At 47.0% G+C, this 24,944-nt stretch overlaps 1 protein-coding gene across 5 annotated transcripts in view; it reads right to left on the bottom strand.

Annotated features, from left to right (window-relative positions):
* AGAP1 (ArfGAP with GTPase domain, ankyrin repeat and PH domain 1) overlaps window positions 1-24,944 on the bottom strand; it is a 575,037-nt gene that overhangs the window by 158,709 nt on the left and 391,384 nt on the right. For 3 of the 5 annotated variants that reach the window (XM_043877472.1, XM_043877471.1, XM_043877469.1), the window contains exon 12: window positions 7,714-7,872. The exons of the other annotated variants lie outside the window; for them this stretch is intronic. In XM_043877472.1, the coding sequence (XP_043733407.1) occupies window positions 7,714-7,872 (159 nt within the window). The remainder of the gene's footprint in view (window positions 1-7,713; window positions 7,873-24,944) is intronic. 5 annotated transcript variants of the gene reach the window in all.

Raw genomic sequence — 24,944 nt, 5'->3', positions numbered from 1 at the left:
CCCTGACGGCTCAGCTGGTAAAGAATCCACCTGCATTGCAGAAGACCCCGGGTTTGATTCGTGGGTTGGGAAGATCCCCTGGAGAACGGAAAGGCTAGCCACTCCAGTATTCTGGCCTGGAGAATTCCATGGACTGTGTAGTACATGGGGTCACAAAGAGTCGGACATGACTGAGCAACTTTCACTTTCACTATGAAGAACACTATGGAGGTTCCTTAAAAATTAAAAATACAGCTAACATAGGATCCTGCAATCCCACTCCTAGGAGAATATATCTGGAGAAAACTCTAATTTGAAAAGATAAATGCACTATAGTGTTCATAGCAGCACTCTTCACAATAGCCAAGACAAGGAAGCAACCTAAATGTTCACTGACAGATCAAAGGTCAAAGATGTGGTATGTATATGGAATACTACTCAGCCATAAAAAGAATGAAATAATACCATTTGCAGCAACATGGATGGACCTGGAAATGATCAAACTAAGGGAAGTCAGCCAGATAGAGACAAATATCATAGGATATCACTTAACATGTGAAATCTGAAAAAAAAAAAAATGATACAAACGAACTAATTTACAAGACAGAGACAGGCTCACAGAGGAAGAAAATAAACTTAGAGTTAGTAAAGGGGAAAGGGAAGAGTATAAATTAGGAATTTGGGATTAACAGATACATACTACATATAGAATAAACAAAAAGGAACTATTGTATAGCCCAGGGAACTATATTCGCTATCTTGTAATAACCTATAACGGAAAGGAATCTGCACAAGAATAGATATATATGTATAACTGTGCTAACGACCTGAAGCTCACACAACACTGTAAATCAACTGTTGTGCCCTGGCTCCGTTGCTAAGTCATGTCTGACTCTGTGATTCCACGGACTGTAGCCCGCCAGGCTCCTCTGTCCATGGGGATTCCCCAGGCAAGAATACAGGAGTGGGTCGCCATTTCCTCCTCCAGGGGGATCTTTCTGACCCAGGGTTAGAAGCCCCACCCCCATCTCCTGCACTGGCATACGGATTCTTTACTGCTGAGCAACCTGGGAAGCCAACTATAGTTCCGTAGACTCCCAGGTGAGAGCGGTACTGTCATTCACTACCGCCCCCTGCTGGTCACATGCTAAAATTGCCAGCACAGAAGCCAAGGAGAGTAAAAGAGTGCTCACGTTGTGGAAACTAAAGTCAATGAACAGACAGAGAACATCCCCAGAACCCATGTTTATGGCACGATCTCTGTAATCGCGAATTCAGGGCTGCCTGTCCCTCCTGGAGCTGGCTCTGTGGGGAGGGAGAGACCAAAGGGAGTGCAGGACACATGGACCAGAGCGGAAATGTGTGTTTCTCACAGTGCGTGCATGCTTAGTCACGTCTGTCTCTTTGCGACCCCATGGACTGTAGGCTGCCAGGCTCCTCTGTCCATGGGAATTTTCCAGCCAAGAATACTGGAGTGGGTTGCCATTTCCTTCCCCAGGGGATCTTCCCAACCCAGGGATCAAACCCACATTTCTAGCGTCTCCTGCATCAGCAGGCAGATTCTTCACCAACTGTGCCACCCGGGGAGCCTAAACTCCTGTAAAAAAATGTTCATGATGAAAAAAAAAAATTTGAAAGTTTGCAAATATGCAAATTTTTGCTTCAGATTCAGGACTGGTTGTCTGATAACCACAGATTCAGGTGGGAAGATGTGTGGTTACATGGCGTGAAGGGAGCAGGCACTCCACACCTTCCACATGGAAGCCTGCAAGATGGGTGTGGCTCTTATACATGGGGCTGATGAGGTCGGACAGTGGCCTGGTGCAGGCAGGCTGAAGTGAAATATTCAAGCAGCAGTTGAAGCAATGCAATACTGCCGGCGGCAGGAGATTAAGTGTTGGAGCGAAGCAATCGGGGATGGGCTGGAGCCAGCGGAACAGCCTGACAGCCGGGAGAAGGAACCGGCGCCACGGCTGGCGCTGGCAGGAGCTGCTGGCAGGCCTATGGGCTTGCCGACGAGACACGCAGGGACACTTGCAGGCGGTGCACGTGGCTCACGGCATTGGCTCGGGCCGTCAGCACAGGTGGGACGCCCCTCTAAGTGCATTTTGCCTCGGGGCAAGGTAAGACCACCAAGTATACTACAGATGACCCCCCGAGGGTCCCTGGCTACCCACAGTCATGCTAACTCTTGGCTAACACTTCTGGAGAAAATGACCTATAGAGAAAACGATTAATGCCCCCCCCCCAAAAAAAAAAATTCCAGCCTTCCAAGGAGATTCCAGAGACTCCTCAGCCAATAGTTGTTGCAGAGATAATTGCTCTGAATCTATCAATAAAGCCGAGCTGCCCCTTCATTGACTGCGAGCACCAATTTCTTTCACCCAGCATTATAAGTTGGTGTTCACGGGCTCACTCCTGCCATTACAGTGATAAACAGTTTAAACCACAACAGGGTCTGACATGTAGATCAATTCTGGGTCCATAAAGAATCTACACAACAGGTTCTAGGACAGGAATTTACAGCCGCCAGTTTTTATTCTCTCTTGCTGCAAAAATTACTTCTGTCAAACACTTAGGAGAGTGAGGAAAAATGTAAAAAAATTAATTTTTCATGTACTACCAGAGCAGCCTTTCTCAACGCCGAAGCTCAAGATGAATATGTTTCTGCATTTAAAAAATTACTCGGAGCTGCATGTGGCGCTGAGTGGGAGTGGGTCCCAACCCTCCGCGCTGACTGCGAGCCGGCAGACAGCAATTTGAAACCCTGAGCTGAGCTGTCTGCATTTCCTCTCGGGGCAGCTGTGGGTCTCACGTTAGCAACGCCAAATTATATTAGACATTTAATTTTAAACCTCAGGTACTTAAATGTAAAACCTTACCACAGTAATAGTCATAAAGCAGTGGGGCATTCCATCTCACAGAATGGATTCTTCTTTCTCCTCCCCCCACCCCACTTAATTTAACCAGGACCTCCTGTTTTGTGGTTTTGCACACCACAAAGTCATCTAGGTAATTAGGAGTTTGCTCACAGCTGCTTGAAAGGCAGAAAACCCCAGGGTACCTGTAGGTCCAAAGGGAAGACTTGACAAAGTTCTCTGGAGCCAAAGTCTTAATTTAGAGTGGACGATGGGGTAGAGGAAAATGGAAACCCCACGTTATGTATTATTATGTACAATAAAAATGTGGGATAATAAGAAGGCATATTCACCAACACACAGGCACTCGGATTCAAAAGCTGCTGTCGTCCCCCTGCCCCTATTCCTGCGGCTACCACTGGGTAAGCTTTTCTATGACTCTGACATCCAAACCAGGGACACAGGGGAAAAAGATGATTAATTTTAAAAAAAGGGTGGTGTTTGTATTTCACTGAGACTTAGAGAAAAAACACGACAGAGAGCTCTTAATCACTGTTTCTTTTGTGGTTATTTTCCAAGCGTGGCAGGGAATGCGGATGCCAAGTTGAGGTCCTGAAATCCATTCATAACTGTGTTTTCTTGAAGTCAGCCGTCGGATCCTGTGCCCTGGTTTTTATTAACAATTGCTCGGGGTATGGCAGGATGGTACCATCAAGAGGGAAGCCGGGATGTTACTCTGGATGCAAGTGGGCCCCAGTCGCCTAGAATTCTTGACAACATGTGCTCCGAACCAGGAAGTCTAGCTGGAGCCTGGGACTCTGCGATTCTAGCCAAATTCCAGGGGCTGTCAGATACCACTTAGTCCGTGGGCCACACTTTGAGAAGCAAGGATCTCGAGCGATGGTTGTCAGACTTCAGCCCACAGCATCATTCCATGGAGGGTCTGTTAGCACAGATGCTGCTGGGCGCCACCCCTGAGTTTTAGATTCAGTGGGTCTGGGAAGATCACCTGGAGGAGGAAATGGCACCCCCACTCCAGTATCCTTGCCTGGAGAATCCCTGGGACAGAGGAGCCTGGTGGGCTGCAGTCCATAGGGTCTCAAAGAATTGGACATGACTGAAGTGACTTAGCACCCATGCACGGGACTGGGATGGGACTTAAGAATCTGTATTTCTAACCAGTTTCCAGGGGATATTGCCGTCACGGGTCTGGGCAGCCTATCTGAGAAGTGCTGATGCAGAGAGTCTGAGGCCTGGAATCAGGCCTCCTGGGTTCACACAGCAGCTTCACCAGGAGGTGACTTTGCATAAGCGATACTGAGCTCTTCTTGTACCAGAGCCTCCCCGCCTGGAAATGGAGCCAAGAGCGGCGCCCACTCCACGGCGAGCAGACGTGACGGTCCACACGAGGGCCTCAATAACATCAGCTCTTTCTATCATGACTGCTGTGTCTCTCTTCAATCATATCTTGGGTGTGACACAGCCACCCGTCCTTAGGAAATACAGATGTGAGGGAAAATCCCTGTGAAACTCAGGACCCTTACTTCTGTGAAACATTCTGTTGTCTCTCTTGATCTTTGCTACTTGAAATGTCAGCTCTAAGTTTTAAACAAGATGCTAATTAACTCTGCAATTTAAAAAAAATTTATTTATTTATTTGTCTGGGCTGGGTCCTTGTATCCCTGAGGTGGGCTTTCTCTCCTTGCGGCGAGGGGGGCTACTCCCTGGTTGCGGTTCGAGGGCTTCTCACTGCAGTGGCTCTCGGTTGTGGAGTACAGACTCCAGGCACAGAGGCTCAGCAGCTGCGGCTCCCGGGCTCAGTTGCTCCCTAGCTCTTTCCAGACCAGGGATGAAACCCGTGTCCCCGGTATTGGCAGGTGGATTCTCAACCACTGGGCCACCAGGGAAGTCCTAATGTTGCAATTTTGACCCCTTATCATTCATCTCAAATAGATGGGGAAACAATGGAAACAGTGACAGACTTTATTTTTTGGGGGCTCCAAAATCATTGCAGATGGTGATTGCAGCCGTGAAATTAAAAGATGCTTACCCCTTGGAAGGAAAGTTATGACCAACCTAGAGAGCATATTAAAAAGCAGAGACATTACTTTGCCAACAAAGGTCCATCTAGTCAAAGCTATGGTTTTCCCAGTAGTGATGTATGGATGTGAGAGGTGGACTATAAAGAAAGCTGAGTGCCAAAGAATTGATGCTTTTGAACTGTGGTGTTGGAGAAGACTCTTGAGAGTCCCTTGGACTGCAAGGAGATCCAACCAGTCCCTCCTAAAGGAGACCAGTCCTGGGTGTTCATTGGAAGGACTGATGCTGAAGCTGAAACTCCAGTACTTTGGTCACTTGATGCAAAGAACTGACTCAGTGGAAAAGACCCTTATGCTGGAAAGATTGAAGGCGGGAGGAGAAGGGGATGACAGAGGATGAGATGGTTGGATGGCATCACCGACTCAATGAACATGAATTTGGGTAAACTCCAGGAGTTGGTGATGGACAGGGAAGCCTGGTGTCCTGCAGTCCATGGGGTTGCAAAGAGTTGGACATGACTGAGTGACTGAACTGAACTGCACTGAACTGTACAGACCAAGGCAATCACCTTCCGTGGGAAGAGGCTTCCAACCAAATCAAGCGTCTGGAAATCAGGGAGTCTCTGATGAGACAGAAGGTGCGGGGGTGCTTTGGCTCACACCTGTGACCAGAGGCAAAGAGCTACTGGGTAGAGGGGGAGTTAGCAAGTAAGGCTTTTTTTTTTTTGGGGGGGGGGGGGGTGGGCTGCACTTTGCATTATGTGGGATCTTAGTTTCCTAACCAGAGATCAAACCCGTGCCTCTTGCATTGGAAGGACAGAGTCTTAAGCCTCGGAGCTCCAGGGAAGCCCCCTAGCGAGTCTCTGTGCAAACGGAAAATTTATAAAGAATGGATTTTAGGTTCATATGCTGCTTCCAATGCTTTTCCTAAAAAAATATTCTGAGCATGTGGGAGGCCAACACTTGGGGGTGAAACTTATTCTTCTTTATTATTACATAGTTATACTCCCCAAACATAACTCTTATGGCACATAAAGAACCAAGCCCAAAGGCTGCTGCCCTAGTCAGGCTGCGCTGGGTGCTCAACAATTCTCAACAGACAAGGAAAGCTCTGGCCGGGGGCAGCTGCTGGGCAAGGCAGGGCCAGGGTGGTGTGTGCACCAGGCCGAGGGGGCCCAGGTCAGCTCCTCCTACCCTCAAACACGAGCGCGTCTTCTCAGAAAGAGGGCGACGGCAAAAACCTGCTCAGACAGCAAGACAATGCTAACTGAAAAATGGATACACTGCAGAGAACTGGGCAATGCAATTAAGTGTGTGATGGAGAAGGAAAGGGCAACCCACGCCAGTGTTCTGGCCTGGCAAACCCCATGGACGGGGAGCCTGGCGGGATATAGTCCACGGGGCTGCAAAGCGTCAGACACGACTTAGCGATTAAAACAACGAGCAGGTGGACTACTTGCCCCTCCGGAAAAAAAAAAAAGTGACCGTGGCAACAACAGCACATCTTCTGGGACAGAAGCCACAGGCGTTCGGAGCCCTGCACACCTAAGGACCACACAGGGGCGGGAAGAGCACACCCATCTGAAGATAAGATCACAGAGGTCGCCCGCCAAGGCTGTCCGGTCGGCAGGTGGAGCGGGGAGGGTCTCTGCTGGAAACACAGCCCCGTCTGCTGAGACGCTGGGCCTTCTGGGGCCCCGATGACTGTGAACGCACACGTGTCACCTTATAAGGGAATAAACTGCAGGCGGCTAATGTATAACGATTTCAACCCCATCACTGAATTTCTGGAGTTACTGTCATGATACCAGACGAGAGGTGAAACGCCCAGCCCCTGAAGAGGGTGGAGGCAGAGATTTGCTCTCCACGGAAGCATCTCGTTTTGTCTGAGGAAGGAGCGGGGAGTGGGGTACTGGGCTCTGGGTGAGGCCTTGTGTACACCCCAGGCCCGCGAGATCACAGCATCCTTTGGTGCTGCCTTCCCAGACCCCGCTTCCCCTCCTGGGCCTGGAGATGCCACTCCTTAAGGCCTCTGCTTGGCGGCGGCTGACGGAGGAGTGTGGGGGTAACCGGCGACAAGGAAGCTGTTTACCCAAAGTACACGTCCTGCGGCAGCAGCTGCTGGGTCTACAGGGAAGACCTGATGCTGAATCTTTTAATTAGAACAAATTATGCTAAAATTACTCTAAAACCCTGTCTGATAGATGACACTCTACAGTGGGAATTCCTTTAAATACCGGTGAACAGGCCACAGACAAAAATGCCACAGGCAAAGCATGTTGCGGTAAGCGGGGCCTCGATGCTGCATAATTCATGCACTCACACATATGTCAAGATGGTTTCCCGGGAGCACGTTTGCTTCCCAAGATGTCCACACTTGAAAAAAAGAAAAAAAAAAAAGCAAGGGGGAAGACTCTCCCAAACTTAAGAGGATATACCAGGAACATGGGCCAATGGCTAAGGAGGAAGAATTATGTGTTTTGATTTGATGCCAAAAAAGTGAAGCCTAACCACCTACACTGGTTCCACACTAATGCTGGAACATGAAGGCCACCTCGTGGAGGGACGTGTGAGCAGGGGAACAGCCTCTCCTAAAGCCTCAGTTTCCCAATCTGTCAAGTGGGGCGAACCTCCACCGCGTCCCTCCACTGGAGCGGGACACGGGATGACGTGGGTGAGGCTACCGATCGAGGACACAACTGCTCCACAGGTGGACGGCGGGCTGCACGCCTCGGCAGGGCGGCCGCGCTCACAGCAGAGCGCCACGTCCAGCCCCTGGTTTACAACCGAGGACCGCGAGGCGGCCGCGGGTGCGCGGGGCCGTGCCTCTCTCTTACCACTGCTGACGGCTGTATTTGCAATGACCGTAGCCTCGCTCCACTGGTCGGCACTGGAGACAGAGTAGGACCGCTGCTGCATGCCGTCCGCTCGGCTGTTGAAGGAGCCCAGGCTGACGCCGCTCGCCATCTGAGACCCAGGCGCACTAGTGACATTCCCTAGGAATAAACAAGTCAGGTGAACACCAGTGCGCACCGCACACCCGAAGCCGGCACGAGTTAGTCTAGGGCTACGCGCCTGCGCGCCGTGGACCTGACGCCGCGCGCACCTGGCCTCCGGATTCACGGAGAGGAGAGGCAACGCCGCAAGCAACAACGCTCCGCAGGAAAGCAGGGTGAAGCAAGCCTCACGGTGCTCGACAAAGGAACCCAAGGCTTCAGGTGGCTGCAACCACCGCAAGCCAAGACAAAGACATGCACCGCCATCTCTAGACGGAGCAGCGGTGAAGACAGGAGACCCACTTCTGGGGAAAAAAAGAAAAAAACTACTCCCGGTGGGGCCTCCCTGGGGCCGCAAGGGTAAAGAATCCACCTGCCACTGCAGAAGCCTCAGATCGATCCCTGGGTCGGGAAGATCCCCGGGAGAAGGAACCCACTCCAGTATCTTGCCTGGAGAATTCCACGGACAGAGGAGCCTGGCGGGCTACAGTCCAAGGGGTCGCAAGGAGTTGGACACGGCTGAGCGGCTAAACAAGGATATTCCAGCAGGCCAGCGAGACAAGGTGGATCCTAGAGGAGTCCTGCTGCGTTGACGTATCGGTGCAAGCGAAACCATCACCAATAGGATTCCACTGTCTGCTGCCAGAGTTATTCTCATGGGACAGCCATACTTTATTATCAACACAAATCAGCGTTCCTAGATGCGACATGGGTGGCAGAGTCAGGCTCTTAAACCAGGTAAGTTTACTCTTCACCTTGAAAAGAGGCTACACGGAGGGAAAATAATCTTGGCAACTTCACAGCATGCAGTGTGGTGAAAAATGGGTCCATTTTATACCTAATGATTTGAATCAGTTGCTCAACATCAGAGTGAATTATTGTCCCCACAATTTCAGACCCAAAAATATAATTAAGCGCCTTTCTCTAAAGCTCAGCCAATCACACCTTGCTGCTAGGGAGTTCACTGGATCTATAAGGAGATCTTTGAGGGCATTAAACGTTTTTGTGTTTTTTTTTTAATTCCTCCCATTTTGTTTTTGTATTTTTTAGTTTAGAACCAATTAAGTTCTAAATTGTTTCCATAAAAGGTTTTCATAGCCCACGATTTTAAATACATAGAGCATACTGCTGCTGCTGCTAAGTCGCTTCAGTCATGTCCAATTCTGTGCGACCCCAAAGACGGCAGCCCACCAGGCTCCCCCGTCCCTGGGATTCTCCAGGCAAGAACACTGGAGTGGGTTGCCATTTCCTTCTCCAATGCATGAAAGTGAAAAGTGAAAGTGAAGTTGCTTAGTCGTGTCCGACTCTTAGTGACCCCATGGACTGCAGCCTACCAGGCTCCTCCACCCATGGGATTTTCCAGGCAAGAGTACTGGAGTGGGGTGCCATTGCCTTTTCTGATAGAGTATACTAGTAGTCCCCAAATCTGGCCAATTACCCATGGAGCTTTTTAAAAAACAGCAGCTGCAAAAAAAAATTCAAATTTTGATTCCAACGGTCTGGCGGGTAGAGCTCGAGGGAACACACATTTTTCAGAAGGACTTTGGTGGTCCTGGTGAGCAGCAAGAGGTGGAAACCAGGGCCCAGCCACAAACAAGGCCCTCACTGTCATTGCACGAAGCGATTAAAGAAGTGGAAAGATCCTGCTCTTAAAAATATATTTCTACCTTAAAAAACGATGCCGACTACATGCTGCCGTGGAAAGTGGGTGCATCTCGAATATCGCAAGGAAAATAAAAACTACAGTGGGAAGCTTTTCAGCACCAAGCACCACTGAGATCAGAGATGCTCTTGAGAAGTGCACCTGCCCTGGCTCCTCGGCCAAGCTTCAGGGGTCCTCAGCCAGCCAGCTCCCCGTCTCCCTCCTGGCTCGGATGTTCTGATTCTAGGACTTGCTCGAGCCCCAAGAACATGGAAAGTCTCACGTCCTGAATGATAGCGTCAAAACCAGCGCTGGCACCCGCTCCAGGGGCAGCAGGGGGCCAGGTGTGCGGCATCTCACAAGGGTGGGGTGCCCAGGCTCAGCAAGGCACTGCGAACAGCCACTGCACACGCTCCTCGGGGTCTTCTCCACCTGCCATCACTTAGGGAGCTGTCCTTGGGTGCACTTCGGCCAGATCCCTGCACAACGGGGCACTGTAACAGGAGCTGAGCGGGTGCTCCCCTCGGGCAGCTCGGCAGGGTCTCCCCTGCGCTGACACCTGAGTCTCCCACCACCTTCTGTTCGCACCTTCTCCCCTCTTGGGGAGGACACCCACCAGGCAGCATCCATCAGCTCGGGTACCTCTGGCTCCCTGCTCGGCTGGACCAGGTGGGAATACTGGAGTGTGAAGTGGGGGTGCACATGTCTGGGCTCCCTCCCTGAGCGGGTGCCCAGGGGTCCCTGTGCTGGAGGCTCGCTGGGGGGTCACCCCCCTCCTCTCCCTTTGGGTCCGGGGTGGTCCTGGTGCCACCTGCACTACGCCCTGGCGTCCCTCTGCCCACACCTCCGTCCCTTTGTAAAGAAACCCTTCTGACCAAAAAGGTGTGGTCCTCAGCCTTCTCTTCCCTGTGGGGATGCCCGTCCCACGCACCCACCATTTAAGAGGGGCTCACAACCTCTCCCGAGGCGCTGAGGCCCTTTCTGGTTTCATCAGCAGAACTCAGAAAAACACTAATATTTTTGGGACTTCCCTGGGGGGTCCAGTGGTGAAGACTCCAAGCTTCCAATGCAGGGGGGTTGCAGGTTGGACTCCCTGGTGAGGGAACCAAGATCCCCGCATGCTGGGCATGTGGCCAAGAAGAAAAATGCTAACATTTTTATGGTGGATGAAAGGAAAAGAAAGCAAACAGGAGGAAAAGCACAGGGATAAGACGCATGTGGGCTGTGACCCCACTCTGAGCCAGGCCCCCCCACCCCAGGCTGGGCTGCCCACAGGGATGCCTGCTGTTTAGTGAGAATGTTAAGGCGATGCTTCCATCCTCCCTTCAGTGCCCACCTGTACCTCTGACAAGTCCTTATCAAGGGTGGGCCTGTGTGTACTCAGTCATGTCCAACTCCTTGTGACCCCATGGACCCACAGAAGTCCACCAAGCTCCTGTGTCCATGGAATTCTCCAGGCAAGAATACTAGAGTGGGTTGCTATTTCCTTCTCCAGGGCATCTTCCTGACCCAGGGATGGAATGCAGGTCTCCTGCATTGCAGGTGGATTCATTACCGTGTGAGACACCAGGGAAGCCCATCAAGTGTGGGATTTATCCACAAAATCTCATTTCATACTACCTTTAGGCACACAAGGCCAAAACACCTGAAAAGCCAAGAATAAGCTCATCATCTATCCATCTTTGGGCTGATGAATCGATTAGGTGACTTTTCCTTTGTTCATTCTGTCTGGGGTGTGGCTCCGAGGACAACCAGCCGCAAACCCTCCTGACACATTTGCTTCCATCAAAAGGTGGACGGGATGATCTAAGTGTGTCTATCCCTGACTACTCAGTACCAGACTCCAGGAATAAGCGTCCACACACACTCAGGTGCCGAGCTCAACCTCAACTCCAGATCAGGGACACAGGAAACGTTCAAGTGGAGACATTCAATAAAGGGCTAATCTTAGGATGATTAGCTCTTCATCTTAAGGTCAAACATCTACCATAGGAAAGCAAAGGGGTGGATTCATTACAAATGTACACGCTAATGAAAAACTATGTGATGACGCTGATTGTACAAGTGGTTTTTCAACTTCCAGTTGCTTGCTGAATGACATTTTTAGCATAGTATGCTGCTGGTGGATCCGCTCTGGGGTTCAGATCCTGAGGGGGCCCCCAAGGAACCAAACTGGGGTCTCTGGAGTGAAGAAATTCCCGTAAGGCTGTGTGGTCCTGGTGTCTGATTGTAGAATCTGTATGAGACCCAAAACAGCTGTGTGGAATCCTTAGGCAAGCCCACGCCAAGGGCCCGCCAGCTGGCGAGGATCTTCTTATCCCTACATGCTCAGTCATGTCTGACTCTTTGCGACCCCATGGGTTGTAGCCTGCCAGGCTCCTCAAGGGGATTCTCCAGGCAAGAATACTGGAGTGGGTTGCCATTCCCTTCTCCAAGGGATCTTCCTGACCCAGGGATCTAACCTGCATCTCCTGCAAAGGAGGCGGGTTCTTTACCACTAGTGCCACCTGGGAGTTTCTTCACTCCAGAGACCCCAGTTTGGTTCCTTGGGGGCCCCCTCAGGAGCTGAACCCCAGAGCAAATCCTCCTGGGAGGCGCTAGTGGTAAAGAACCCGCCTACCAAGGCAGGAGATGCAAAAGATGCAGGTTCGATCCCTGGGTTGGGCAGATCTCCTGGAGGAGGAAATGGCAACCCACTCCAGTATTCTTGCTTGGAAAATTCCATGGACAGAGGAGCCTGGAGGGCTACAGTCCATGGGGTCACAAAGAGTCAGACACGACTGAAGTGACAGGCATACAAAAGAATGAAATTCTGCCATTTGCAGCAAGATGGATGGACTTGGAGGGCATTAGGCTGAGTAAGATAAGCCAGACAAAGACAAATACTGCATGATATCATGCATACGTGGCACCTAAAAGCCACAACAAAGTGAGTATAACAAAGCAGCAGACACATGGCCAACAAAGGAGCTGTTACCAGTGGGGAGAGGGAAGGGGTAGGGACAAAAACTATTAGGTATAAAATAAGCTTGTACAACATGGGGAATATAGCCAATAGTTTATCATTCTAAATGGAGTATAACCTTTAACATTGTGACTCACTATACCTGTAACTTGCATAATAACATTGTACTTCAATAAAAAATTTTAAACACATTTAAAAGGATAAAAAAATCATATAGACACGCACCAACAACCCACCAGAACAACATATATAAGAATGTACATGGCAGAATTATTCAGAATAGTTCCACACTAGAAACGGCTGAAATGTCCATCCATCCACCACGGGGATCTCGTGGGAGATCCTCACCAGTAAGATGGAGTGGACCGTGACGTGGGCCACCTCAGGACAGACATCAGACAGAATGTGGGCCCACAGAAGACAAAGCCCAGGGCACCACCAGTCCTGGTCCCCACACAACCATACAATGGGGCAAACCCAACAGGCAAACCCAACTGTGGAGCAGGAAATGAGACGAGGCACCCCCCTTCATGTGTGAGTAGGGGGAGATGCAGGCAGTGGAGGGATGGGACCCAGGGGGCTTCCTGGGCTGCCGGCCACCTGCTGCAACTTGACCTCCACGCTCGTCACCCACATTGTTGTTTAGTCGCTCAGTCGTGTCTGACTCTTTGCGACCCTCGAGGACAGTAGCCCACCAGGCTCCTCTGTCCATTGGGTTTCCCAGGCAAGAATACTGGAGCGGGTTGCCATTTCCTCCTCCAGGGGATCTTCCCGACCCAGGGATGGAACCCACATTTCTGTGTCTCCTGCACTGCAGGTGGATTCCTTACTGCTGAGCCACAAGGGAAGCCCCATACACTTAGCTAGAACTTAGGAGTTTGCGCTTTCTAAATGTATATTCTGGAGAAAGAAATGGCACCCCACTCCATTACACTTGCCTGGAAAATCCCATGGATGGAGGAGCCTGGTAGGCTACAGTCCATGGGATCGCAAAGAGTTGGACACGACTGAGTCACTTCACTGTATATTAAATCAATATCATTTAGTCCCCCCCACCTCAAAAAAAAACTCTTAAAAAAAGAAAAGAAAAAACTCATTTGAATGGTTTGTGAATGCAGAGGTCAGATCAGGAAGCATGAGAAAAAGTCATTAAGGAGCAAGGAGACAGTTTCACCAGCGTTAAGTCCCAAAGAGTGGTCCAGCCCTACGAAGTACGGGATGCTGGCGTCCAGAGGAAGGGAGGCACAAAGGGACCGCTTTGGTATCGTCTCAGTGTTTCCCCCCAGGGTCTGCATTATCACGACAGACATGGTCGACTTCCTGGTCCACTCTGAACTCAGAAGCCTGCTTCCTCAAAGACCCCTTCTCTGGATCATCTGGCCGCTGGCCTTGATGGGCAGGGGTGGCTGCATTACGATGCTAATCCATGGAGCCTCACGCCAGCCCCTTGATATGGAGATGTGTGTGCCCACTGGGCCGGCTGATTAGTGCAAGCTTCCATGTGTCAAAAGCGCCAGATTCTTCCCCAAGAATAATTTTAGCTTTACTTACATCCCTAAAGTGTGAGAGTTGATTTGAAAAGGTACTTACCTCCACCATATGCTATTTTTCTTTAAACAATTTGCATTTCAAAGTGAATATGGCATTTATAGCTGAATGAATATCAGTATGTTGCCTGATCTCACACAAGCATGAAAAAGATGCTGGTTTTCTATTGAACAAGAATGTTTTCATTCGCCAAATGACATCAAAGACAGAATTCCTCTTTTAAGCTATAGGCTTATTACATTAAAATAGCCTGTCATGATTTAAAAAAAAAAATACCCTGAAATAAGGCTTTTCATAGCATTCAAATAGAGATTCATCAACAATCTTTTTTCTTTAATACAGAATTCTGCTCACTGCATGTCCTGAGTTTGGTTTATCTTCAATAATGAGATTTGATCCTTCCTACCAATGCTTCAACTGGGAAAGCAATACTTGGCATTTGGCTTACTGGTGAGTCAGCCTGGAAAAGGGCAGAAACTCTTGGTGATGGTGATAATGAAGTTTCATGCAGTCTGAGAGTGGAGAAGAAAAACCCAAAGAGGATTCTGTGAGTGCGTGAATATGAAACAGACCTTTATTTCCGTTGTGGGACTTTGTAATTTTTTAAAATAATCATAATTATAGGAAAAAGATTGATAGGTACTCACTGTTTCCCCTCGGAGGTCTCACCCTTTGAAATACAGACTGCTCTTGGAGGCCTTTTTTTCATTCCTATGTGGCTTCAAATCTTATTAAAAAAACTCAAGAGTTCAAGGTTACCATGTAAACCTATGGCTACGCCCCAGCCCGCTCTGAGCATGGGAGGGAAAACCAGGTTGGCTGGAATCAGGTTGGGACAGTGGAGGCCTTCCTAACGGCTACATCACTTCAAACTAGGCCTTCGCCATCTGTTCTGTCCTCTAATTATAAACCCAAAAATAATATAATTCACAACACTACCATAAAAAGTGAGATACAAATGATTTAAGTGCCTGTGAGGAGGGCCCATTCGCCTCACTATTTGCATTGGAAATCTGCCCTCCTTTTGGCAACCAGGATTTCAGGCTAAGAGGATTTTTTTTTTTTTCTCCCAAGGACACTTTCAGTAGCTTTTCTTAAAGATGCAGGCGTTCAGGACTCAGCACTATGGGACAGTTGTTTTGTAAAAGAGCGCAGTTCAACACGTTTACCACTGAGATAGGAATCTTGTGTTTCTCAGAATGCTATGCATTTTGTTTTTTTTTTTTTTTTTTGGTTATATATCTTCTGCAGTATGCTTACTGGAGAAAAAAGAATGTACAGAGTCCAGACTCAGGGGTAATGACAAATCTAATTACTCTAAATAAAATATTGTGGCCATGCCCAGAATTGAAAATCCTGGGATTAAGACAGTCCATGGTTATTTCCTAAAATGTGGAAATAGCTCATTTTATTCCAATTTCTCCCTGTTCTAAAGGTGATGCCAAGGGGAAAAAAAATGGGAGTATGCTTTGCTGTAGGAATTACTTATACTTATTTTGCAAGGTTATACAGATATGCAGATAATGTAAATTAGAAGTCTACCAGAATTGCATCCAATAGATCAACTCATTGTTGGACATTACATATTTTTCTTAGTTATGACCACAGAAAAGATGTAATATTCTATTACACTTCTTTAATATAACTTCCCATCCATTTCTCCTTATTGTTCCAAAACCTTCATAATAATTTTAGATCTATAACATCTTACTGATTTAATGGAGATAACTTGCCATTAATGGAGATAACCTGCCATTAATGGAGATAACCTGCCATTTTCTTACCTCTGCATTGTTTTGACTGTTTGAAATTTCTCATTACTATAAACAATATTGCAAGGGACATCTACTTTTAGACAATTCCTTAGGCTGATATCCTAGAAGAGTTATATTAATGATTGGGTCAAACAGCATTAACATCTTTCTGACTCATGATATATGCTATGAATTAATTTTCTTAATGACCAGTGTGGTGTTGGAGGAGACTCTTGAGAGTCCCTTGGACTGCAAGGAGATCCAACCAGTCCATTCTAACGATCAGTCCTGGGTGTTCACTGGAAGGACTGATGCTGAAGCTGAAACTCCAATACTTTGGCCACCTCATGTGAAGAGTTGACTCACTGGAAAAGACCCTGATGCTGGAAGGGATTGGGGGCAGGAGGAGAAGGGGATGACAGAGGATGAGATGGCTGGATGGCATCACCAACTCGATGGACTTGAGTTTGAGTAAACTCTGGAAGTTGGTGATGGACAGGGAGGCCTGGCGTGCTGCGATTCATGGGGTCTCGAAGAGTCAGACACGACTGAGCGACTGAACTGAACTGAGTGGGCTAAAAGAAGATGGAACCTGAACAAACAAGTCAGGTCATAGTTTGTAAAATGGACACAACAGTAACGATGATGATCACAATGATGAGATAATCATAACAGCCCCCTGAGGTTAATAATACAAGGACCAAATTACATAAAGCACTTTGTCAACTGCTAAGCTTCTGAAGATGGTAGTTGTTATTAATTTTGCCAATGGTGAGTTTTCCTTTTCCTTACAGTTTAGTTTTTTTCAGCAAAAATGGTGACACTGATAATTTATGTTTGACTTTAAAATCTAAAAAGTCTGGATATTCTACTCCTGTTTCCTGTGTGGCAGCGTCCTGGTGTGTGTAAGTTGTCAGACTGTTTGCCTTGTATCTGTGTTTCGCTGTTCTAGTGAACACTTCCCATGAGCCCAAGCACTCACTCACTGGACGGTGTTTCTTGAACCCCTGCTCCTGCACACGGACATGTACAGTGTTTAGCCTTGGGACAACTTGACGACACTCTTCCCACTCTTAGTCTCTCCACCAGAGGTAATGCTGAAGTCATCAGAAGTAGAGCAGATAAAGTGAAAGACAGAAAGAGAAGAAATCACGTGCTTGGGGCTAACGCAAGCAAAGGATGAAAGAGAGGACCTCACGGTGAGGACAGGCGAGCTGGAGCGTCCATGGCCCATCCCACTTACATCTCGTCGCTGGGACGCTGCACCACCGTGGGGACGGATAGAATTTGATGTCTGCTACGATTTAGGATGAAACCCTTAAGCCCATCAGAAGGTAAGTTCTAATAACTGGAAATGGCTTTAAGTATTTACTCCAAAGACAAAGCCTGTGTCTTCCAGATGAGTGGTGTGGCATTCATTCTTGCCGATGACACTGGCACTTCTCATCCTGCCTGTTTATATGTGAGTGATGAACACGTGGCAACCACTCATTCTGAAGATGCTGACGGAGAGCAACCACCACTTGTGCTTATTTACATGATGCTTCCTTAGCCACAAGCCATTTCTCCATACAGAAGATGTATTGGCCCCATACAGGTTCTATGAACAAGTTTACATGCAGTGGTTATAATGAGGTATGACAACATTACACAAAAGGAGGTTAACACTAAGGATTTTCTTTTAAGTAATAAAACATGAATTTAACACTCACACAGTTAGTTCAGTTGCTCAGTTGTGTCTGACTCTTTGCGACCCCATGGCCTGGAGTACGCCAGGCTTCCCTGTCCATCACCAACTCCTGGAGTTTGCTCAAACTCACGTCCATCAAGTTGCTGATGTCACCCAACCATCTCATCCATCCCCTTCTCCTGCCGTCTTCAATCTTTCCCAGCATCAGGGTCTTTTCCAATGACTCAGTTCAATAATGTTTTATAATACACGAAGTCCAAGATTCTCATATCTTGTCTTCTAGTTCCTTATTTGGCTCTATGCCCTTAAGAACTTAGTTTAATTGTTCAGTCCCTTCTCTAACATGTTCTTCCTTCTCCATCTGATATATGCAATAGGTATGTTTTGCACAAAATTCCCTGTGACTGAGCAGCGCACTGTTTGAGGGCAGGTGTCTGGCTCTCGCTGCATCTTATAAGCCCTTTCAAGGAGGCGGCCGTGATGCCCACACCACGGCCCCACGCGCAGGCCTGTCCACCTGGACTTCCTCCTCTCCTCTGCAGGTCTCACAGAATCGTCTCTTAGGACTGAATGGAGACCCTATCTGTGAGCAGTGAGGACGCCGAGGGACCCCATGTTTGCAACTGTGAGGATGTGAAGGGGCTACTTGCTTGTGAGTCAGGACATTTGGGGGTTGCCTCCTCACTAGGAATATTCCAGAGAGAGGCAAGGTCTCTGTAGGCGTGGTTACTTGAAACGCCAGGCCACAAAGTTCAGAGCTGGTAAAACATCAGGACGACTTGGTTCTCCTCTGCCAATGTGGGAATGGTTACGTAGCAAGTAGGCCAACCATGGACTTGACTCTGGCACAGAAAGGCTCTAACCTGAGGCCCTGGTCCCAGTCATGGCCCCGGCCAGCCTTCCTGAAGACCGTGGGTCATGTACTGACGTCTGTCTCAGAGCTCTGCCTCCCCTAGCCCTTTTCCTATAGCCCTTCCATGCTGACTATTTTGCTGACCATGAAAGCATCGTATCAACAGCTGAAATCCTATTCTCCACTGAACACACACATTTTTGAGAGGGGAGAAAGTCTCTGCAGCAACTTTTATTTACTTATTGGAATATCTGTTCCCATAGAGATGTACAACTTAGTATTGCCAACATCCCTTGTATGTTTATAACAAAAATCATGAAGAATTAACTTGCTTTTGTCAGTTCTTACAGAAAGGAACACTCCATTTGGAGTTTAAATGACTGAAGATGGTTTCCTTAAACTGGAAGGTGTGGCTTTGATTTTTACATGAACTGTACCCCAATGGTCTGAACCACAGAATACTGCAATGGAGGAACCGTTATCTGAAAGCTGACATAGTTACCCTCAATATTTATCACTTACATCTCACATGACGGGTGATATCCAAGAATATTTACTTCATGCAAAAATAATTGCCAGGTCATGACATTAGGAGAGGAAAACAAAGGAAGAGAAATAGTGGTCTACATCTCAAAGAGTTTACAGTTTAATGCTGCAAACCATATAGTACACATTTGCCTAAGCCTCAGTGGGAAAAACGTATAAACAGAGAAACAACTAACAGTAAGAAGGCATTTCTCCTAAGAGCAGAAGACGCCGAATTAAATAATAGCTTGAGTCATTTCACTTCAGATGTCACCAACTTTCTCAAATTCTAGTCTTAGAGAAACCCCACGAGACATTTTTAACCTAAAAATAATGAATTAGTACTTAGGCACCAAAACCTAGCCCGCTGAAACCTGGTTTATGCAAGCAGACCTCACCATGTGATGCTGACTTGGGGGAGTATTCTGGAGCAAATTAATTCTCAACCAAGAAGGCAAGCGTCTGCAAGCGTTCCGCCAAGTTACAGGAGTTTAGCCGACGCGTCCAATTTATGTACCGGCGGGTTCATGCTGTAAACAGAACCCAGGGTGTGGGCGATAATCGGGTGACCAAGGCAGGGACGGGGTGAGAAGCCAGGCTCTGAAGTCCTAACAAGCCTGAGACGTGACCACCGGGAGGGGATCGCTCATCCGGCTCACGGAACAGGCTCTGGAGTTATTACCATGTCTCCTAGACCATCTGAAACTAAACAAAGAAAAACTTTTGTTTCTACGAGACAACCATGGATCCAGTTTTGATGTTGCGTGATTTTTTTTTTTTTTTTAATAGCTATTACCACTGTAGCAGCAGCTTAGCGATTCGGCGTCTGCAGTGTGAGCAGTTTTGATAAACAGCCTCTGCGGGCCACACAACGGGGATAATGTATCCTTAAGTACCGCCAATGAGCTGCCATTCTGCACAGCCAATTACTTCTGTGCGTCTGTCACTCAAAGGAAAAATGACTGAGCCCATTAGATCAAACCTTTGTCACTGTTCCTAATGCACTCTTAGGCCTCATTAATCTCCGGGAGCAGCAACAGAGCCGGCGGTGTCTCATTGCCTCCCCCGATCAGGCCCACGTGAAGCCTCTCATCTCTCCCCCAAGTGCTCCGCGTTAATCAAGCTCTCCTTATTACCCCAGTCCCTGTCACGGCGGAGAGCGCGCTCCCTCTTAAATGCTCTCATTATGACCCATCTTTAGAGCCGGCTAAGTGGAAAAAAAAAAAAAAAGAGAGAGAGGAGAGGGAGAGAGGGAGAAAGAGGACGGGAGAGAAAGAGGAGAGGAAAAAGCAAGTCCGATCACATTAATATTCATGACAATAATTAGTATTCTAGGTCACTGAATATTCATGCTATTAGTTTGGTTTTTTATGGGTTTGCTGGATGTCCTGATTACTGAAGTGTGGAGGAAAACAGCATGGTTGAGACTTTCGATGTCAACGGCGGTTCAGTCCGCAAAACACGTTGAGATCCTTGCCTCCCCCCCACCCCAGAAAAAAAATCAGCTCGACCCTTGGGGATGGCTTTCCTATTTCGAAACCGCTGGGGGCCTGCGTGGGGGGGAGGTGGAGGAGAAGGGAGGGGAAAGGTTTCCCCCCTTTCACAGAGGTCCCAGCGTCAGTCTGGTGAGGATGAAAACACACCCACAAACATCCAACAAAAGACGCACTTTGGGGACCACAAGACAGCTGTCATCTCGAGATGGAACGCCGCAATCAGGAGCTGGGGAGGACGGGAATAGAGAGAGGGTGGACACACAGAACCAAAGCAGGGTGCCCCGTGGAGATTCGGGGACGTCCTGATGGGGACATCTCCTGCTGCCATCGTGGGCGGAGCTGGGGGGTGGGGGGCAGGGGTTTAGTAAGTCTAAGCCACTAAGTCTACCCAACGGCTAAATAAACACTTCATGGCACCTGCAAAATTAATTCAAAGACCTAATTTCTCAACTCTCTTCCTTTTCTTCACTGGTGATGAGCAGGACTATCATGATGGATTCCTGACACAGTGCTGAAGAGTCAGGCTTTGGAAAGGCACAGGTTGTGTTATCCTTAAAGGGATGGAGGTAGGCACTGTTCTCCCGTTTTTGAGATGAGGAAGTTGGGGGTTTAGAGACAACTGCACAAGGTCCTAAGATGGGGGAGTCAGCATTCAGTTTAGTGACTCCAAAGCCTGTGCTGTTGGCCCTTACGTTTTCCTGCTTTCTATTGAAATGTCAAAATAACTGTCAGAGCTGACATAACTCTGTCTTCAGTCATATGTGGATACAGTTCTACCAACCTGGCCCAAAACTCATGTCAAAAAGTATTTCTGGACATTTGACCACCTTCTCTGGAAAAGTTCTTTTCAGAAAGTTTAGTCGCTCAGTCGTGTCCGACTCTTTGCAACCCCATGGACTGTAGCTTAAAAGGCTCCTCTGTCTATGGGATTTTCCAGGCAAGAGTACTGGAGTGGGTTGCCATTTCTTTCTCCAGAGGATCTTCCCGACCCAGGGATTGAACCTGGGTCTCCCACGTTGTAGGCAGATGCTTTACCGTCTGAGCCACCAGGGAAGTGGAAGTCCTTCCACCTTCTCTGGAAGCATCCCTGAAATGACAGGTAGATTCTCTAAAATGTGACTTCTGATGGGTTCCCTTAGAATGGCAATGTAGGACTTCCCTGGTGGTGTGGTGGATAGGAATCCACATGCCAATGCCGGGGACATGGGTTCTATCCCTGGTCTAGGAATATCCCACATGCTGCGGAGCAACAAGCTAGTGAGCCATAATTACTGAGCCAGTGCTCTAGAGCCCACCAGTGGCAACTACCGAGCCCATAAGCTGCAACTACTGAAGCCCGTGTGACTAGAGCCTGTGCTCCACAACAAGAGAAGCTACAGCCACGAGGATCCTGTGCACTGCAGCAGAGAGTACCCCCCGCTTGCTGCAACCAGAGAAAGCCCGCACAAACCATCAAAGATCCAGCACAGCTAAAACTGAAAACAAATGAACAAAAAGAATGGAAAAGGCACATGCTGCCCTGGGCATCCTGAGAAAGTGATCTTGGGAACGATGAAGGGAACGATGTGATGGGGAAGGGGGAATTTAATCAGGTCTGAATCAATAAATATCTTCTGGATTCTCCTTCTTCTTGTTGGAGTAGATGCTGAAGTAATTTTTTCAAAAATCCATTGAGAGGGAAATGTCCTATATCCATGTATGTTATCCAAAAATATTTTCTTTCTGCCTTCAGACTTGATTGATAATAGTTTGACTCTACATAAGCTTCTAAATTCAAAATGATTTGTCCATGTAACAAATACAAGGTGTTGCTCTTGAGAAGGCCAAGGTCTATAAGAGTTTTCTTCCTTGATAGGTTAACCTCAGTCTTTCCTTAACTTGGATGCTTTGGGGAACTTGTCCATGTTGACAGAGCTTACTCTCCCATCCAATTTGATACTTGACTCTTCAAATGGGAAGACGCTGGCATTTTCTTGGTCCTCTCCAGCATCCTTTCTTCTGTTATATCTTTGATTGCCAGCAGTATCTTTAGCCGTGTGCTTTATAGTTTGTAATCCATTTACTGAAATTTTTATTTTTGCAATTTCCCCCCTTAATTTCTCCTCAGATTTTTCATACACTCTTTTGTTTGCTTCATCTTGTGAATGCAAGAAGCAACCTCTTAAATCTTTCTGATGATAGCACTTGTTGCTGCTTAGTCACTCAGTCGTGTCTGACTCTTCTGCAACGGCAGCCTGCCAGGCTCCTCTGTCCATGAGATTTCCCAGGCAAGAATAGCTGAAGTGGGTTGCCATTTCCTTCTCCAGTACATCTTCCTGACCCAGGAATTGAACCTGTGTCTCCTGCTTGGCAGGCAGATTCTTTATCGCAGAGCTACCTGGGAAGCCCTGATAGTAAGTTGTAATTTCCATTTGCAGTGGAGTTGGGAGCCTCCCCATCTTCACTGCAGCCCTTCTGCTCTGGTTAACTCACAAGTCCCAAAATGAGGCCCAGGCTGGGTCCACAGTATGCAGGTATGACAATGTGTTTTTCCTCCTCCTTCCCAACCCCCTGGCAAAACGTGATGTTAATATCATCAGATTTCCAGCATTTCAATGTCTGAGATGTAGTCAGCATTACAATACTGGCAAACCACTCCCCAATACTAGGAATAGCATAAGGCTCACCCTCCCCCCAAGTAATTTTCTATCCCATTGCCCCTTTTAGACCCACCAGCTTCAGTGGTCTTATTTGTGTGTTTATCGTCTGACTCCTCCAGCCCCCGCTGGCGTGTACAGCCCTTGGAGGGAGGGTCTCGTTCCACCCCCTGAAACTCCAGAGCACTAATCAGGGCTGGGCAGGCAGCAGGCTCAGTGAGGATGGTAAGGGGATGATACAGGAGGCAGAGCAATACACTACCCAAACCATCACACTTGTTGAGATAATCTAAAAGTCAACATCGACACAGCTAGGCATCATGAGACTTGAAACGCGGAATGCATCATGACGGCACACTAGAAAACCAAGAGAAACATCTGGATAATTATTTCAACTAAGAAACAGTTAAGATGGCTGGATATAAAAAATACAAAATCTCAGAGCTTTCTTATTTCTTACCAATTAGATGATATAATAGACACCCCCCCCCAAATATAACTTTCACATTTCACCAAAAATTATAAAGTAATAGAATGGATTAACAGTAATCTGGTCTATCCTAACAGTAATGGAATAAATTAACATACAGAGGGGTATATAATAAGTTTGAATAAATGGGAAAGAAGTGTGTTAGAATAAGAAACTCAATATAGCTAAGATGTCAGTTCCTCTACTACTAATTCATAGATTAACAGCATGACAATTAGAGTCACAATGAGATTATTTTTAGGGGGAAGAGAAGGTTTCAAGTTATTCTGAAATTTATTGGAAAAAAAATAAATGGGTGGCAATAACCAAGAAAAACTATAAAATCAAAGAGTAATAAGAAACTATGTTATAGGTTATATTACCAGGTATAAATCGAGCCATGAATCTAAGACAGCGGAGGAAATCCACACAATGTGGAGAAAGTAGGTCAATGGAATAAAATTTTAAGCTCAGAAACACAACTAATTTGATTAAATGAGTTAGTTGCACAAGAAAGGAGACAAAGAGAGTCAACAGCAAAAGGAAATAACAAAGAGAGAAAGAAGAATTAGTTATGTATTTGAATAAAAAGTTTAACTAGGTTTCCTATTACACATAATAGACTCAAACAAATTAGGGGTTAAATATAAAAAAGGGAAAAGGAACAACAATAAAATTATAAAGCTCTGAAATATATATGTGTGATTTATGATCTTATTTCAGGATTATTAAAGGCTTTCTAAATACCTAAAATAGAAACTATAGGAGTACACGTCTTATGATTTTATTATATACCAAAGGGGGAGAACCTCTATATGTAAATAAGACCATAAAATCAAAAAAGCAAATAGTAAACTGGGGAAGTATCTGCAAAATATATTACAGAGTGTTAATGTCCTTAATATACAAAGAGATCTTACATGTCAATAAGCAAAAGACAAGTGCCTAGTGCAGCAACGGGCAAAGGAGACATCTAAACAATACGAGATAAGAAACACAGGTGGCCAAAAGACATAGTGATGTTCAACCTCAGCACGAACTGAAGGAATCCAAATGAGTGAGGCATGAAATATTTTTTATTGCTTGTGAGATTAGCATAGACTCTAAAAGTGTGTAAAAGTGAAATGAGCACTCACTTTATAGACAGAAGTTTATTTTATATAAAACCTCTTTAGAAATGAATTTGGAAATGTGTAACAAGAATCTTGTAAATGTTTGTATCTGTTTACTGAGTCACTTCAACTACAGGCTTTTATTCTAAGACATTAGTAAGTTATGCACAAAGATTTCAGAATAAGTGTATATCAGGTCAGGCCTATGTGAATGTAAAAGTTACTAGAAGGGAAGGCACAAAACATCGATCTGATTCAATAACATGAAGATAGAAAATGAATAGAAACAAACAAACAAAACAAGCTAAAAAGAAACATCAGTTAATCCAGAGTTCTAGACCAAAGTGGCAGAATTCTAATGAGTTGACAGTGAAAGATGAGG

This window comes from Cervus elaphus, chromosome 20 (genome assembly GCF_910594005.1).
Source record: "Cervus elaphus chromosome 20, mCerEla1.1, whole genome shotgun sequence".
Taxonomy (NCBI): Eukaryota; Metazoa; Chordata; class Mammalia; order Artiodactyla; family Cervidae; genus Cervus; species Cervus elaphus.
The sequence above is the reverse complement of the archived record's forward strand: the minus strand, read 5'-3'. Positions and strand labels throughout refer to the sequence as shown.